The sequence below is a fragment of the Colias croceus genome, chromosome 22 (assembly GCF_905220415.1).
Source record: "Colias croceus chromosome 22, ilColCroc2.1".
Classification (NCBI taxonomy): domain Eukaryota; kingdom Metazoa; phylum Arthropoda; class Insecta; order Lepidoptera; family Pieridae; genus Colias; species Colias croceus.
Genome location: NC_059558.1, coordinates 4,773,451 through 4,791,914, shown reverse-complemented (window position 1 = coordinate 4,791,914; position 18,464 = coordinate 4,773,451). Strand labels below are relative to the sequence as shown.

Sequence of the window (18,464 nt, the reverse complement as noted above, 5' to 3'; positions counted from 1 at the left end):
CCAACACCTTCATGTTATCAATACAAAGAAGCATCATCATTGCTGAGGTCATGCAAACCAAACACAATACCAGAGCTGTCTGCAGTAAAATACAGTATTAGTGGGAATATGTGGTAATGGTAAATTCTGCATAAAATCAAATGATATCACTGTGACTTGACCTTCTCGTGCCCTTTGTTTCCATAATCGTTTAAGTTCATAAAACTTTTCAGCTTTTAGAAGATGAAGATTCTTCTCTGTGATAATTCTATTTTTCTCAGATTCATCAAGTCTACTCTCGAGTTTAATACGAAATTGATCACAAGTATCAGATCTAGGCCAACTACTCCAAATTTAATGTTGAACTCTATAGTGAAGATGGACCAATATGCTTTATATGGAACTCTAATCTTAAACTGATCAATGAATAAATTATGCATTTTATTGATACTTAAAGTTTCTGGCAAATATAATCTATTTGGATTTTTTCTAATAGAATAATGAGATTGTTTTGCTTTAAAAGACTTAATGTGTTCAACAATGAGATGTTTTAGAGGTAAAGGTAACATTTTAGGCCTGTTAGTATGCTTGCTTCTTTGATCTATAGGTGCCACTGTAGATTCAGTCAAGAATTTCTGTAAACGTCGCACTCTATTTCTCCCTATTCCATGCAAACTATAGAAAGCCTTTGCACATACAACTTGGTCGACAACATTTTCATCTTTTTTGGTCCGCACTTTGTAATAGAATGCTGCATCATGATTGGTAACATTGAACTCATTACCACTTTGCATGTTTGTAGCGTCTCTGTTTAACTGCCTCAACAGTAATAAGTCCAGATAAATGAGCATCTTGAAGATTCTTTGAAGGTATGTTACGAAAGTCTGCCAATATTTGCTTTCTGTTTTCTTCACTTATGTTTTGAAAACATTTGTATCTTTCACATCTGGAATACATAAAAAATATTTTATTAAAATAATATTAGAGTAAATGGACGTAGTTATGCAAACTAGAACTAACCCTCATCATATCAGTTTTGAGATAATTAGGTTTTTGTTTTAAAGGTGTGTAGAAAAAAGTAGGTAAGTTTTATGAGATAAATAACTTAACAACGTTAAAGGCCTGTATTAGCAAGATTATAGGAAAACTACATAATTCAATTTTATGACAGTTTAGTGTTTATTTATGATCAAAAACCTGATGGTTCCTTATAGCAAAATTATTGTATTGTGGTTTGGTTCTTTGTTGACTTTTTTTAGGAAAAGTAAAATGTTAGATAATTGGTTTATTCATATTTTTTTATTGCAACTTGAACATACAAACAATTTATACTACTTTTACACACAGAAATGGTTAATAACTACACAATTATAGCAGTCAAAAATCACTATTATTCATCATCTTGTGCATAAAGTTACTTAAGCAGCATCTTCAACTTCTATTTCAAAATCAACCGTACCAGAAAACCCATCTATGTCGTCTTGAACTGTTGAATTTCCGGTTAATTTTTTATAATATTCTTGAGCATCATCTGGTATAAGATGCAGCAAACTTTTTAGGTCATTGAGCATTGCTTCGGGAATAGGTTTCTCATTAGTGATTAGGCCATAGCGGATCCATTACTTGTTTCGTTAATAGCCCCGTATTTCCTCGTAAACTTTTCTTTATATTTATTTCTATATGTTCATCATCATCGTTTGATCGCATAAAAATCGAAAACTCATCTTCTTTTTTGAGCATTATCTCTTTTGTATTAAGCCAAGATACTTTAGAGCCATCAGTAGCTTTCTTTCTGTTTGTAGCCATCAGTAGCTTTCTTTTCTAGTTTTGCACTTGACAAAAAATCTTCCGTTTTCATTCTCTGAACTTGCATCGGTTTATTCTTCTTGCATATCTGCATTATTTGCATATAGTCCTCTGGCGTATATAATCTTTGTTGTAATTTTAAAGCACATTCTATTCGGCCAAAATCAGTATCGTTCGGCAGGAAACTGTGACCGGATTCTAAAAAGCGTAGCCTGATTGTTTCAAGTGTTGGGTGATCGTTTAATAAAGCTTTTAGCATCAACGTTAGTTTTATATTACGGTTTTGACCTCCGCAAGAGTCACTCCAAAGTATTAAATTTTTCACGCCGCTATCGCCAAGCCTATTCATTATATGCTTATATAAACAGGAGCCTACTTCTTGAGATCCCTTTCCCGCTTCACCTTCCACCCAAACATTACAATGGGCCTGGTCATCGCTTCCTGAGTGGATTCCTAAATTGTAAACCCATAGCTGCCTTTTGTAGAATACAATATTGGTTGGTATACGCGGAAGGGGTAGGGTTTTTTGCAGGTCGAATGTTATCGTTTCGGTGAATCGATCTTCTTTAGCTAATTATATCATTTTTTAATTGCTGTTGCAGTGCTTTTGCTCTTTGTAAGTGTTCCCTGTGAGCACTATCCAGCATAGCCTTTTCTTCTTCAGAGCCTTTTAATTTTTTGTTAGAAAAGTAGTCGCATTTGTTACATGTATCCTTTTTTAAAGGTTTTGTGCGAAGATTGAACTTCGTAAGGAACACGCGTTTAACTTTTGAAAAAGAGAGCACCTTTTGCCCAGCCAATTTTGCTTCATCTTCGTATAACTTATAAATTGTAGGGAGAGTCATATCAGATCTCAAAAATTTTGCATCGCTACAATCTGCTCGTCGATAGTGGGAAACATATGTAGGCAGTTTTCGAATGACATTTATGATAAACTCTTCGCTTTCATAAGTTGCTTTATTGTGCCCTCCTTGGGAACCTCGTTTATCTTAAAATAAAATAAAATTTATTAGCAACTTCAAATATAATATAACATTACAATATTGCTCTGCCTTCTGAACTAGGTAATTATCTATATCTCAGAAGGCAGTGCCTTCCCTTACAAATTCCATATTACATTATATTTGGCTAGTTAACAAAATAAATTTTAGTGACTAATGACGAAAGAATACAAAGTAAATGATAAAGAAAATAAAATAAAATATACGATTTGGCCGATGGATATTGTGTGTGTGTGTGTGTGTGTGTGTTGTGTGTGTGTGTTGTGTGTGTATGTGTGCTTGTGTGCTTGTGTGTATCTGTTATGCAATCGTCGCGTTTTTTGCACAGAGAAGTATTTACTCTTTTGGATGTTGTCTGAAGAGTGTTTAAAAACATTTTCTTGCAAACAAGTACATCGTTTAGATGATATTATATTCGAGTAAAGGTCTTTTTCCTTGAATTATTACTAGAAGCAGACTGCTCCTAGTATTGGAATCAGCCTTGTTATCGATAATTAAGTGATGGTTAACAAATGAGGAGTGACGGAACAAAAAATGTTAATTTCACAATGTCTAATTTTTTACAAAATCTCAGAAACCTCTAACTTGTTTGTCTTTGTAAAATTAAAAAAAAATCGAGTGCTAATAAATAATGATGAGAAAAACTTAGTTTACATGTTTTTTTATTTTTTTTCCATATTATGTAGTTATTCTTATTTAAAAAAATGTAAATATGTTCTGATCGGATCCGATAAATATAACATGATTTGTACCAAACAGTTTGGAAATATCATGTTTTGAAAAAGTCGGGTCGGGAAATAACATTTATGTTCTGGATTTTTATATTTATTTAAGTTATAAAAATGTGACAAATACCGATATTACCTAATAATGATTATTACAAAAAATTAAATTCTAATTTCTTCTGTGTCCATCTCGGTGCAAATACATGCTTCATCATAACCAATTTCTTCATTTTCTTCTCTGTTTCTGGAGCCGCTTAATATTTCCCTGTACCATTCTAATGCTGACAAGTTCTCCCAATCAGTAAGTACCAAACTGTTTTATTGATAATAAGTTGGTCACATCAGTTTTCTTTGCAGCACTCAGTCCTCGTGGTTCCTTAATTTGATTTAAATTTCTTGGGTGACTTTTGCCCCTTTTCAGCAGTGATTTAAATATTGTTCATTAGACTCAAATCTATAATTTGGAGAAGCTATCACTACACAGTTCAGTTGTCTGCCATGAGAAGATTTGACACTTCTTGAATATTATTTTTTTCATGGATTGTATACCAGTCAGTTTTTTATAATGATTTTCCAAACTTTTTACATCATACAGATTCCAGTCTTTATCAAGCTCGCATACTCTGCCATGTTTAGAAAATATTTCAAAATATTCTTGCCTCGTAGTTATCACTAGTATTTTTCTTACATCTTTCTCAATCCTTCCAAATAAACGATCAGCTGGTAAAAAACTATGCCCTCGTACTGGGAAGTAAAGTTGTATTTCCTTAACATGTGTGGGGGACTTATTTTGAAGCCAAAATAGTAGCATCTGCAACACATGGCTGTTTTTATTTTGCCCACCACAGCAATCACAAAAAAGTCTCATTAATTTCACATTAACTGGTATTGTTTTAGTATTCAAGAAGCAGTATAATGCAGATCCAATTGACACAGCACCCTTGCCAGATTCTGTTTCATCCCAATTATACAGGCACGAATTATTTTGCTGTGATAAGTCCATGACACACAAGTTATACAGGCTAATCTGACGGGAATAAAAAGCCTCTTGAATTGGTGTCCGAGGTAGAGGAAACACCTGCTGGAGATCAAAGCATATAGTGATACTATTGTCAACCTGTTCTTTCTCGTAATTTATGGATACGAAGCTTTGTCATAAGTTCTTGCTTTTTGGTTGAATCTTGTTCATTTTTAATACTATTGCTCAATAGTATACAAGCACTGCAGGCGTCAGATGCGGGTGACCGGAACCCAATGTTAAATTCAAAAGTGTATACTTCGTAAAACCTTTTGACTTTAAAATATTCATTTGTGACACTTCCATTGTAAAGCATTCTTAATTTTTTTATATTCAAACTTGCATCTAAATACTCTCTTGGATTTAGCTCTATTATAGTGGCTTTCAGTGCAAGGCAGATTTCGAAAGAAATTGCGTAAATGTTCTTTTTTCTCCTCAGATTTGGCTGAACGTCTGTCACCTCCTCTTTCTTCCTTTGGAACTTTGCAATACATCACACATTTGATAATAGTTGACAACCTCTGCCGTTTGATTGCAAATACTGCCATAAAAAATGATTTGCATATACCCTCTTCATTGTTTTCTTTTTCCCGTAAATGAAGTACTTATTTTTCAAAGTTTCGTTTTAATATATTCCTATTATATAATCTGGATAAAGTATGTTGTATTTCCTTCAGAAATCCCAGTTGGTTTGATTTGGTGGTCTATAAATCTATAAGTATATATAATCTTAAAGTATTTCACAATGAATGGCCTCTGAGTAGTTACAATTTAGCAAATTTGAGTTGAATTTTTATGTTATATATATATTATATATATATCAATATTCTGCCCACTCTCTTATTTCTCTTATTTTCCCTTGTATGTATATGCTACAGTCAAAACCCTGAACCAGTCAATATCCTTATTGACGATTATTAAGGTTATTGACTAAGGGCGTCGGTTAATATCCTTATTCACTGGTTTTATCTGATAAAATCTAACTGATTTAAAGAGCAGACATTCAGTCAATATAGGTTTGAATAGATTTTAACACTTAAATCTTTCTGTAAGGTGCGCCTGTACACGTGCAATCACTGCGGCTGCCAGTTCACCCGCAAGTACAACTGCCTGCGGCACGAGCGCCAGCACGAGACGGGTAAGAAGTACGTGTGCAAGGTGCCCGAGTGCGGCAAGTCCTTCCACCGCAGCGACTACCTATCGGAGCACATGAAGGAGCACAGCGGCGTGCGACCAACCACAACAAGCACGTCAATATACACAACAGGCCCGAGCCGTCAAGATACGCCAACGAATTCTATGGCACTTATTTTATTCATTCGTTTTTCTACGTCATGTTAAATTTTATGATTCTTCATAAGATATGATCAATAAGTTCAATGAAAATTTTTATTCATTTTATGATTTGAAGTTGATTAGTTTGATTTGTCTACATGTTAAATTTTGTGATTCATATTAACCCAGTTGTTACTATCGTTCTTTTAAAAGGACGCACCATAAATAATATTATTATTAACAATAGTTATTCTATTCAAAGAAAAATTGAATAAAACTAAATTATAATAGTTCCTCTTCGTGATATTGAAGGATACTTTTTAAAAAGTAAAAACCCCTCTCTTTTTGTTCGTATCACTGCTATCGTTTTCTACATGTATTATGAAGTTGTCAGTCATTATTTCTATATTCCTATCCATTCATTTTTGGCTCTATTATTTCTTGTACATGTTTGATACAATTTTGCCACTTTTGGGCATTAATATTTTGAATCGCGTTATTCAAAAGGTTTCTTAATTCCGCCATTTTGTAAGTTGTGTTTTCAGCGGCAACTTTACCTTTAACTTGAGCCCAAATTAATTCTATGGGATTTAACTCGCAGTGATACGGCGGAAGTCTTAAAACAGTTTTATTTTTAGCTTTTGCCATTTCATCTACAGCACGTGCTTCGTATCGCTTTTTGTGTTGCTTAACTATGTTCAACAGTTCTCTTTTAAGTGAATCCTCATCAAACGTAATATTTTTTTCTTTTAACCAGTCGATAATTTCTTGTTTTTTATTTTTTTCGGTAGGTATTTTCTCAGTTTTCCTTGAGTGATAGGAGGCAATATCCATTACAATCACACAATTATCATCTAATTTATCTAATATTAATTCGAACCAATTTTCAAATACTTCGGCGTTCATGTCTTTGTGATAATCCCCTTGTTTTTTTGATTCGAACACGTGCAGACCTCCGTCGACGAACCCATCTTCGCTTCCAATATGTGTTATTATTAGTCTTTTGCCCTTACCTGTAACAAACAAAAGAATTGCAGATAAGATATCGCAAACTTTTTAGATAAATAGAATAGTAAAACGAATTGGGCCCATATTATTATATTACTGATAAATGAAATTATTATTGTATAGAAAATAGTCATACCTGAAGGATTTTTCAAGCCCGTTGTTAAACCGTTAATAAAGGTATCTCGACTGCTTTTCACAGCTGTGTCTTCCCATGCCCTTGACGTAGTGTGTCCTTCATTCACCCATGTTTCATCCAAATAGTATATTTTTTGTCGATTTTCTCTTGCATTTTTGATAGCTCGAAGATAATTTCGGCGCCAAAAGAATATATCATCACGATCCAGTAGTAAGCTGTTTCTGCCGCGTTTATTATATTATTTGAAACCAATGTTTTTCAGTATTTTATGCAGTGTGCTTCGTTTGAATATCCCCAAAGTGCCATCATCACTGGTTTTCTTCAAAATTTTGTCCAATGTAGGAATTTCATTATGGGAAAAAAAGTTATGAACTATTCTTCTGATGGCACATTTAGTAAAATCATCAACTTTGTCAACAATCTTCACGCGCAGTTTCGTTTTCTTGGGAGATTTCAAAATACCATCATTATTTTTTTCTTTCACAATTCTATGAACTGAAGCCCAATGGATTCCGACGGAAGAAGCAATAGCTTTCGAAATATCATTGTATGAAGCGGAAGGTGTTGCATTTCTCATGGACTGATACATATTCCATATCATAGTTTTTTCGGTACTACCAAAAGGACGTTTTTTCTTTTAAAACCATTAAAATCAGTATTAGAAAAGTCCTCCATGGTTCGTTCACTACTTACAGATGTACGAAGTCCGTAAAATGCAATCGAAAAGTCCAGTACACAAGCGCCAAGTTGTCAGAAAGCAATCGATCACAGAGTCCAATACACAAGCCAATTCATAATGAATGCACCAACAGTCAAAAGTACACGCCAGGTCACGGAACAATAACAATAAAATATGAGCGCGTCTGCACAGTACGGGTACCACGATCAGACTAAAATATACACGTAGTCTGTACAATGCATTAACGGTTATCGCTGACCAATCACAAACAAGTCTATGTTTACCGTATTAACTTGACTCGGTGGATAGAGTATAGTTTTGGTAATTTATTTGTGGCATATTGGTACGTTGATACCATAAACTTATTTTTCTGCTAGCCGCAGCAATTATCACTGTAAAATATCACATCAAATTCCTCAGTAGCCATGTTATTCAAATAGTTTAAATACATAAGTACCTACACAAGATCCTATTTCGTTTACTCCTCGAGCCCCTTCTCCTTCGTGCCATACAAAACAAGTAGTCTTTTTAGAGCCTAGCTCAGTAACAGTAAAATTAAGCACATTTATTTTAGATATATAGTAAAAACTCGATACTTCGCCCCATGGACAAGGCATTACCGCTTGTAAGTCATATACAGCTACGTACTATCAGATTATCACTAACATTTCCTTTATCCTTTTCCTTTTCGGCTCTTGCAAGACCTTTCTTATTTAGGTGTTCTTCGTGTTCTTCTTTCATTGTGGACTTATCTTCGCAATTTTTGAAAGCAGTGCATTCCTCGCATTGGTCTTTTTTTGGATGCCAAAAGGAGATATTGAATTAATTTATGAAAATATGTAGATAAACGTATCTACAGCTTACGTCAATCTCATACATTCGTAGTCTATTCTATTGAACGCTACGCTAACAGAAAGCCACTTGGCTAGGGGGGCAGGACTTAGCCTGTTTTTCCCATTTTTGAGAACTATTAAGGAGTTAAATAAAAAATAATTATCAGCTTGTTAAGCATTTTATTATAATACTTAAGATCTTAACTTCTATTACAATCAACTTATATTTACTGAAGTCCTCTTCCCCGCCCTCTGCCTCTGCCTCGACCTCTTCCTCTGCCTCGACCTCTACCTCTTCCTATACCTCTATCATTAATTGTTGTATTTTCTTCAATAGCTGCATAACTGTTCATATATTTTAAATTAGTAAAATATTATTGTGCTGCAGGCTGACAATTTTTTTTTAAATCTTGCAAGTCTTTGTACTTTGCCTCAGAAATAGGTATAACACCATTATAAGCATAGGGAGGTATTTCAAATTCTCCTGCTGGTAAATTTGATGGTATTTTACCAGGTTGTGTGATCGCTGCAGAATACCATGAACCATTAAATGTTTCTTTGTAAAATATAAGAGCAGGGTGGTCTCGCCTAAATTGCAGTTCACGAATGGGTCGTGACTGAAATCCAAGCGTTTTATTGTATAACGGCTCCAAGAATTGTGTCCATTCACGGAAAGTATTTTGCAGTACTTTAACTACAGTAAAAGGACATGGGCGAATTCTTGCGTCTTGAAAAATCTGTCTTCTGGGATCTCATCTGGTAACTTTTGATTAATGATACCCATATTTTTATCACACTCTAAATAAGAGTGACCTCTTACAGGAAATGTCATTTTAAGTTTGTCGAATCTGTGATGAACATGGACCAGTTGATGCAGAAAGCGAAAAACTGTATAGTTTTTGTTCTGGCCCGCACAGGAATCACAAAATATTTCGAGAGTTCTCACATCGCTATCTAGTAGGTAATATACATAATGGTATAAGAGTGAGCAAACCTCATTGCTTCCTTTTTTCCAACAGTTTCTGGGTACAAATAGAATACACTTTCACCTGTTGATAAATTATGTATGTTTAGGCCATAAATTGAAAGTTGTCGCTTGTAATAAACATCATTAGTAGTAATGTTTGGTAATAGTAAGTTCTTCATGTAATCCAGTGCAACAGCATGGAAGTATTTTAAATCTTTACCCTTCTTTTTAGCTTTGTTTTTACGGCTGTAAAAAACTGCAGCTCTATTTTTGTGCACCAAACGTTAATTATTATGGACCATGCCATCAAAACAAGGCGGTCGAGTCAAAACTAATTTGTCTTTTTTGTTTTTCTAAATTGTTTCAAATTTATTTCAGAAAAAAATTCTGTCCCTACATTAATCGAATCTATTACGTATGTAGATGTTTTTGAAAGTCCAAATCTGAGCGGGTTTTTATCATATTTCGATTTGCTGTTGAATGCATCAAATAATAAATTATTAAATATTTCAACAAATTTTGCAGTGTTATTTGCACTCTTTAATTCGCCTGTACCTTTGGCTCTCTTGATTGCTGCAGCAATGGAATTACTAAAAAGTATCGCAGACTATTCATTTTCTGAAAGGGATTTGGGCTTATATGCTGATCTGTTATTTTAAGCAAGCATCTGCTCTTCATTGATTTTTTATCTAATTCATACGTTTGAATTATGTCATCTAATGAGATAATTTTGTCTCCATAAATAAATTCATTATTCCATAGTAAATTGTTTCTAATATTTTAAATAAGATGTGGGACATCAAAAAATGCTAAATGCATAAACTTTTTTTCCATTAACAAAAAAGGGAAAGTCTATTGAAATCCCTAAATATTTGTACAATGTTTGGTTTGTCGACATTTGATCACAAACGATAGCCTTGGGCAATAAACCGTTCTCAAATCGTTTGTTAATTTTGGATTAAACAAATAATTTTAAATTTGCAGCCTTTACATTGGCACTTGACAAATAATATGCTATTGATATTTTCCATGGCTTGTAAATTCCCCTCACAACGAAAACAAGAACATATTTAGCAATTTTTTTCTTTTTATGGCCACCTCCATAGTCCTCAAGCCCTTCTATAAAATCTTGTGTCTTCGAGTACTCTAACTACTCTACTCTCATGAGAGTCACTACTCTACTCTACTGTCATCTAATTTTTTAAATAAATAAATAAAACGAACTTGTTGTAAGAGAGTAGATGTCTTATTTTGCCGGTGGTTTAGAAATCGATAGTTTTGAAAATAGACGGTTTTGACAACGTTGTGACGACGGAGCTAGGGATACATATTTTAGTTTTACATCCCTAGGTTCATACAATGCATGTTTTGTTTGTTTTTGCTCAGAAAATATAAATACGAAAAAATTCGGCTATTCTACAACAGAGGGCGTTAATTTTCGTTTGATGTAACTTTGAACCTCAACACATAGATTAACCTACTGCTCTGTCTTTAGTGATGTACCGTATCAGCCTTGTTATCGATAATATAGTGATAGTTAACAAATAAATATATAGTACCTAATACAGTGGTAGGCTCGTCTGAAACCGTGACAAACTGTTGAGCCAACGGAAGACTTTGTTTACTTCACTATTCATTTATTAACAATACGATTAATGACAAATAACTTTCCATTTACGGTCCGGAAAAATGAAGAAACTTATTTAAAAACTGTCTCTTTGGGATTAATTTGTTGGCCTATTTTGCGTAATTATTTATGTGGATATTCATGTACTTGGATAAACATTAACGTTTCGTTGCGTAAATGCTGATTTACACAGGGTCAGTAGACAAGTCAGTCGCGGCGCCAGAATTCGGCGCCGCGACTGACTTTAACTGTTTACATAGACTTCAAGCCTCTGTACTGACTTCAAATCTGTTTACACAGGGTTTTTTTTCGGGTCAGCACTGATTTGCCTCGAATTTGTAGTCAGTTACTGACCCTGTGTAAATCAGCACTTATGTGCAAAACGCGCAACGTCACATTACTATTCAAAGCTACTTGAATCAGGGATAACAGATTTTAGTATTAATTAAGTACATCCTTAGGTATATACCATGTTTGGTTCATTTTGCTCAGAAAAAAATCGGCTATTCTACAATAGAGGGCGTTAATTTTCGATAGATTAACTTTGAACCTCAACACAATATAGATTAACCTAATGTGTCTTTAGTGATGTAGCGCATCAGCCTTGTTATCGATAATTAAGTGATGGTTAACAAATAAGAAATATATAGTAATACAGTGGTAAGCTCGTCTCGAACCGTGCCAAACAGTTGAGCTCACGAAAGACTATAGATATATAAGGAAACAAAAATATATTGCGTACTTCCCTGTTCATTTATTAACAATAAGATAAGATTAATGACAAATAACTTTCCATTTACTATCCGGTAAAATGAAGAAATTTATTTAAAAACTGTCTCTTTGGGATTATTTTGTTGGCCTTTTTGCGTAATTATTTATGCGGATATCTATATACTTTTCCAATACACATTTTATTAATAGAACTATGTGGATATTATGCATTGGAGACTGATCATACTGATGGAAGTTTATCTCATCAAATAGTTTAAGTCCGAGAAAATGTCTCATAGTTTTTGTAACAAATTGGAATTTAAATGTTTTTTACTTGCAATAACTGACTTGTCAATGACAATATTTTCAGCAACGATTCTGTCTTTTAAATATTTTGATCATTTCTGTACTGGGTATAAGAAGACCTCCATTGTCTCTCAACTTAATGAATTCGATATCTTCACCCCAGTAATGCTTATTACTTTTCACACTACCCTTACTTTCACATACCTGTGATGCAAACTCGGACATTTGACTGAAATCTGCATATGAGTCATTTAATAGATCATCTTCAGCGCCGTCATTATCATAATGTTGTGCTACTGTAGTAATATTTATTCGATCGACAGCTGAAGAGCAACTACATTCACACGGGATACGTCTTTGACGATTCGGTATAAAACACGATTCGCCTTGACGGATAGATGTTCACATTGAATACGGAATCGTGTTTTTTCACGATTCGTCAAAATATCCGAATTGATGTTCACATGTTGTTTCGTGATTGTGTTCAGTTGAGAGTAAACTACCAAAGACAATGGACGTGAATACTTTAATTTTGTACTGGTATTATCGTCGATCTAAAAAAAGAAAAACAAGAAGAATACACTGGGTGCATCCAATTTTAAGGCAAAGACAAAGTGTTGGGGATTTTTATACTTTGATGAGCTCGTTACGAGAAGATGATACCAAATTTTACACTTATTTTAGAATGTCTAAAGATACCTTTGACTTCCTTCTTCAAAGGTTGGATACGGATTTGAGAAAACAGGATACATGTATGAGAAAGGCCATTAGCCCTGACGAAAAGTTGGCGATAACTATAAGGCAAGAAAAACTAATTATATTATTTATTTTTCTCATTTATTGGTTATATTTATGATAATTTAGAACATGTTTTTAGAAATTTGATAGATCCAGATAATCACTTAATTGACTTAGAGCTGTAGATAGTGCCGGTGATGCACTTGGATCATCGCGATGGATCAGCGATGTTCCAGGTTGTAGAGGGGTGGGCGTTTCTGCAGACACTTCTGCATTTACTATCGATGAACTTTCAGGAAGAGGCCGAGTATTATTATTATTAGACGTTCCTCCCGGTGATTCTTAATATAACCACCACTATTATAGTTGTGATGATGTGAATTGTAATAATTTTGATGCCAATTCGAATAGTTTCGTCCAGTTTTAATACTCTGTATTAGGTTAATGACCCCAGATTGGAATTCCAGTATTTGATCATCATCAAAATGCTGAAGGGATGGCAGAACCCCCTTAAAAAAATTCATGTTACGGTCATCACTTCCAATTGTGTTTAATTGATGATCAACAAGTTCTCAGAAGTTTCATCATTTTATCATCCAATACGCTGCCACTATCCATTCTTTTCTTTTTTGATGATGATTCTGTGTTTCTCTTTCTGATTTTCTTGTTGATCTGCATTTTCTCTTTGGGCTTCATCTCTTGTATTTGGATTATTGTCATATGTTTCACCTGGCTTAATAATTGGCTTCAAAAAGCTCATCTCTTGATTATATTTGTAGGGCTTAGATTTTGTACCAGACCCAGATTTTTTTGTTTCTTTGTTTTCATCTAATGATTTCCTCCAAGTGTCTCTCAATTGTGTCCACCTTTTCATCACTGAACTTCCTGAAACAATAATTCATAAAACTGTATGAACGGTTTTATAAGAAGATTTTTATTTACATCGCATTATTCCCAATATTACTAAACAACCACAGATGAATATATATATACTAGAAAACAACTGTAATAATAAGGACACGGTTTCGAAACACGTCACGACAAGACGAGCGGTCTGTTGTCGGGCGAATATCTATTCACAAACGCCGTTCGCTGTCCGTCTGTGTATTTATGAATTATTATACATAAATAAAATATACAGGGACCTGATCTGTGGTTGTTTTGTACGGGCTACGCCCCATACGTTTTATAACGGTTTTTGCTTTCGTAAAAAGAGGATGCTTAGTAAGCTGAATTTGTATAATTGAAGAAGCGCTTGAAGAAGTTGTATTTTCATTTAGACTAATCTATCCCACTAGGCAGCCAGTCAAACATATGAAATCGTTTGGGTGCCTAGTGGGAACGCTTATTCTGAATGAAAATACGACTTCTTCATCCCACTAATTTGGTTTTAATGAAATATTTTTTTAGGTATTTGGCGTCAGGACTTTCCTATGAAGATCTTCATTTTAGTTATCGAATTGGCAAATCAACCATTTCCACCATCGTAGTAGAAGTGACGCAAAGTATATGGAATAATTTATATGAAGAATTTATGCCACTTCCTAATAAGGAAGAAGAGTGGTTAAAGATAGCAAGTGGATTTAATGAAAAGGCCAATTTCCCTCACTGCCTTGGAGCAGTTGACGGGAAGCATATTAGGCTTCGAAAGCCGTCAAATAGTGGTTCAGTATATATGAACTACAAAGATTTCTTTTCAATAGTGTTATTAGCAGTCGTAGATTCAGATTATCGATTCGTTTACGTCAGTGTAGGTTCCTATGGAAAAGAATGCGACTCATCAATATTTAAAGAGTCAAGTTTTTGGAAAATGTTGACAGAAGGCCGTTTGAATATACCCGAACCAAGGCCTTTATTTACAGAATCAGAAGTTCAAGTTCCTTACGTAATTATTGGCGACGAGGAATTTGGTTTACACACACATTTATTAAGACCTTTTGGTGGAACGCATCTTGACAGAGGTAAACGAATATTTAATTATCGTTTAACCAGAGCGAGAAGATACGTGGAATGTGCGTTTGGCATTCTAGCAAATAAGTGGAGAATTTTACATAGACCCATAGACCTTAAACGAGAAACAGCTATTTCAGTAGTGAAAGCTTGTACTGTCCTCCACAATTTGATTATAAAAAAGGAGGGAATTGAATTAGAAAAAGAATTTAATTTTGAAAATTTACTACCCCAGGAAGTATCACCGAGTGTCGGAACTGGCAATTCAATGAGAAATGAATTTATGACCTACTTTCTATCAGAAACTGGATCAGTACCATGGCAAGACAACAAAATATAGGCAGTATAGATTTGTATTTAAAATTTTCTCAATAAAAACTTACCAAACAACTGTCGGTCCTTTTGATCCATTTCTTCAAAATCTTCTTTCAAAATTATGCATATTTCCCGCCATGCTGCTGTTTTAGCGGTTTTGTCCTTATAAATTTCCAAAAATTTATTCCATAAAACTGGCCTGTCTTTGATTGCAGCAATCAAAACTTCGCGATTTATTTGTTGGTCATACAATTTTTCTTTTTCTTTTTTCGACATGATTTTATTGAAGCGCAGCGCTACACGTCTTAACAAGTCAAAGGAATGTACTGAATTGAGCGGGCGCGCGGCGGGTGGGGCAGACAGGCGGGCGGAGCAGGCAGGCGCGCGGGGCGCGAGCGCCAATCACGATTCGAGATTTTTAACGAATCGTCATTCTAATGACCGTAGTGACCGACGTATCCGTCTACGTCTTTTTTCACGATTCGTGAAGCGTGTGAACATGGGTATATAAAAAGCATTGCTCCCGTCAAAAAAAATAACGAATCGTGAAAAAACACGATTCGTGAAAAATCACGATTCGTCTTCGTGTGAATGAGCTCTAAGACTGCCACATTTTCTACAGTTTCCACTGTCAAAATCCTTCAGTTCTACGTGGGCAATTATTATATTTTTATAAATTGATTGAAACTAACGCGCTGTTGGGTTGTTTTTTTATTTATAAATAAATGGTATTACACCAATTACATTAACACATTACATAAATTATATTACATTAACAAAAAATAAAATAAAATCAAATAACAATTTATAAATAACAATAATTGATTGTTATCATCAATCATTGCATCAATGAGCAGTGAGCTCCATCTATCCGCAAACAGGTCGCATGCTACATATCGACGGATGCGTCGGCAGATGGATCCGCAACCATATCTTCGGATAAATTGCGATCCGTCCACTCATCTGTGAGTTAGTCAGTCTGTGCTCCATCGTGAAAGACGTAACTCGTGCCGCAAAAAATGAATATAGAAACAGTAGCGGCTGCTGCTATATACTTCATTATACAAACGACTATTGTCTAAAAAATGTTTCGACTAAAAAAATGTTTCCCATTTAGTAAAGCTTTTATTGCGGATAATGGAAATTTTTAATGCCACCTGAACAGCATATGCCATTTGGTTCTTTTTGCCATTTGAAAGCATTACAAAATTGACAACATACCACCATACCTCCTATAAAGGCGATTTTAGAGTAATCAATTCTGGGTGAATACGAATAACCTGATTTCTCTTTGTTCGCCTATGAAAGGTTTTCCATCTCCGACCCACTTTCTGGGTATTCTATCGACCTTGACACCATTCTATTGATTGTATGTGCAACTCGATCGGCATTTAGCCGAGACTGGCGTTCGTCTGCAGTTTCTTGTTGCTGAATATCCCTTACTTGTTCTCTCCCAGTTAATAAATAATTTTCCTCACTCTGACGGTTTGCTCATAGTTTTCTCTAATCTTTGTCCATTATCATCATCATTTTCAAGAAGTCTTTTATTGTTGTGTCGCAATCGACAAGCTGTTAATCGAGATTCACGATCGATAAGTAAGCTGCTGTCTTTATAATCTTTCACTGTGCCATAAAGAAGAAGAGAAAACCACCAAGGTGGTGGATGAGAAAAATGTATCGTCATGGAAGAAACAAATCGGTTAATTTAATTCGTGAATTGACTTTCGAAGGAGATAACGAACCATTTAACAACTAAAGGAATGCAAAGAATTTATTAAATAAAAAGATACACATATTATGCGTGAGGCCATATCACCGGAGGATAAGTTACTGATAACTTTAAGATTTTTAGCTACAGGAGATTCCTATACAAGCTTGCAATACATGTTACCTCTTTTAAAATCACGGTCATTCTGTCTGCGTCTGCGGTATTTGAAAAATAGAATGCAATGGGCTGCTTCAATTTTTTTCTTATGCCAGCCAACATAAAAACAAGGGCTTTACTGGCAATTTGGGAACTTCTTCCATGATTGCCTTGGTCTTGGAACCCCTGTATTTTATACTGACTTGCATCATAGCACAGATGTTTTCTAATTGACATTTCGTCAAACGATAGTATACAAATATTATCGTCATCACTTTGCTTATCACTCATTTTTTTTTAATGACGAAAATATATGTTTATTGATGCCAGGTTTGAGTGGTACTCTATTAAGCAATTTATTTAAACTGCTTTGACTCGGTAAAGCAAACATTCTTCTTAAAAATCTAGCAGGCAGGTGATTTTTCATAAATCACTAAAGCCATTATTTTCTGTTTAAGTATGTATCTTCTGCCTTTTGGTTTTTTCGGGCCATTTTGTAATCGGCTCTGTAGTAATACTACAAAGGAATTGCTAATATTTAAATTGCATAGCTTTTGCAAATTCTCATCATTTAAATTTTCATCATCCTGGTCTCCATCGGCCCGCACAAATCTGAGTGTACTATATCCAGTAGGTTTTCACTTCTATGGTTAGCTGATGGGAAGGGTAGACGTGTCTGTTTCCCCTCACAGCATACTTCACAATTCTGTATCTGAATGTCAGCTTTCTCATCAAAAGAAACTCCTACCACAGACAGCACCTTCATTCATTTTATTGTAAGGACTTCGTTAAGTGGTTCGCAAACTTTTTTGGTAACCCTTTTGGAAACTACTTGATGGAACCAAATAAAACAATATAAAACAATCGTTTTTTAACAGTTCAGTTTCAAAAACAGTTGTTTTTTTTAAAACAATAGTTTGTTAATAAAGTGTATTCTTTATTATCAAGCATAATAAAAGTACAAGGTGGCCCAGAAAGACCGAAGTGGTGTGAATTGCTTATAACTTTTTATTTAAGAGATATTTTTTTAATTTTTCTTTTTTTAAATACATTAAATTTATGGGGAATATTTTTGGATTAGTTATTAAAAATGATATCCAGCAAGTGGTGGCCATATTCTGCTTCGCACAAATGTGCTCTTTCCAACACATTTTCCATGACCTTTCGCAAAACTTCCGGTGGTATGTTGTTAATTTCTTCTCGAATATTGGTTTTTAACTCCTCAATAGTCCTAGGCTTATTAACATAAACTTTTCCTTTTAAATAGCCCCAAAGAAAACAGTCTGGAGCGGTTAAATCCGGGGAACGCGGAGGCCAATTAAAATTGCTGTTACGAGAAATTATTCTTTCACCAAAGATGTCGCGTAAAAGAGTCATTGTGGCCCTCGCAGTGTGCGCTGTGGCTCCATCCTGTTGGAACCATATTTGCGGATGGTTTTCCACGGCTGGCCTTACAAAATTTTGCAACATGGCCCGATATCGATCACCATTGACGGAAATGGCGACACCTTGTTCATTTTCAAAAA

At 34.6% G+C, this 18,464-nt stretch overlaps 1 protein-coding gene across 1 annotated transcript; it reads right to left on the bottom strand.

The window, feature by feature from the left end:
* Positions 1-13,419: 13,419 nt before the first annotated feature.
* On the bottom strand, positions 13,420-15,369 carry LOC123701980. Its single transcript, XM_045649613.1, has 2 exons — positions 15,143-15,369; positions 13,420-13,694 (listed from the first exon to the last, which is right to left on the bottom strand). The coding sequence occupies exons 1-2, from the start codon at positions 15,348-15,350 to the stop codon at positions 13,420-13,422; spliced, it is 483 nt and encodes a 160-aa protein (XP_045505569.1). The 5' UTR covers positions 15,351-15,369.
* Positions 15,370-18,464: the final 3,095 nt, after the last annotated feature.

Bases quoted from the DNA above. Each gene is read 5' to 3' on its own strand.
- LOC123701980 (XM_045649613.1), bottom strand. From the start codon at position 15,350: ATGTCGAAAAAAGAAAAAGAAAAATTGTATGACCAACAAATAAATCGC. The intron at 13,695-15,142 runs GTAAGTTTTTAT...TTATTGTTTCAG, and splicing joins AAAGGACCGACAGTTGTTTG to GAAGTTCAGTGATGAAAAGG.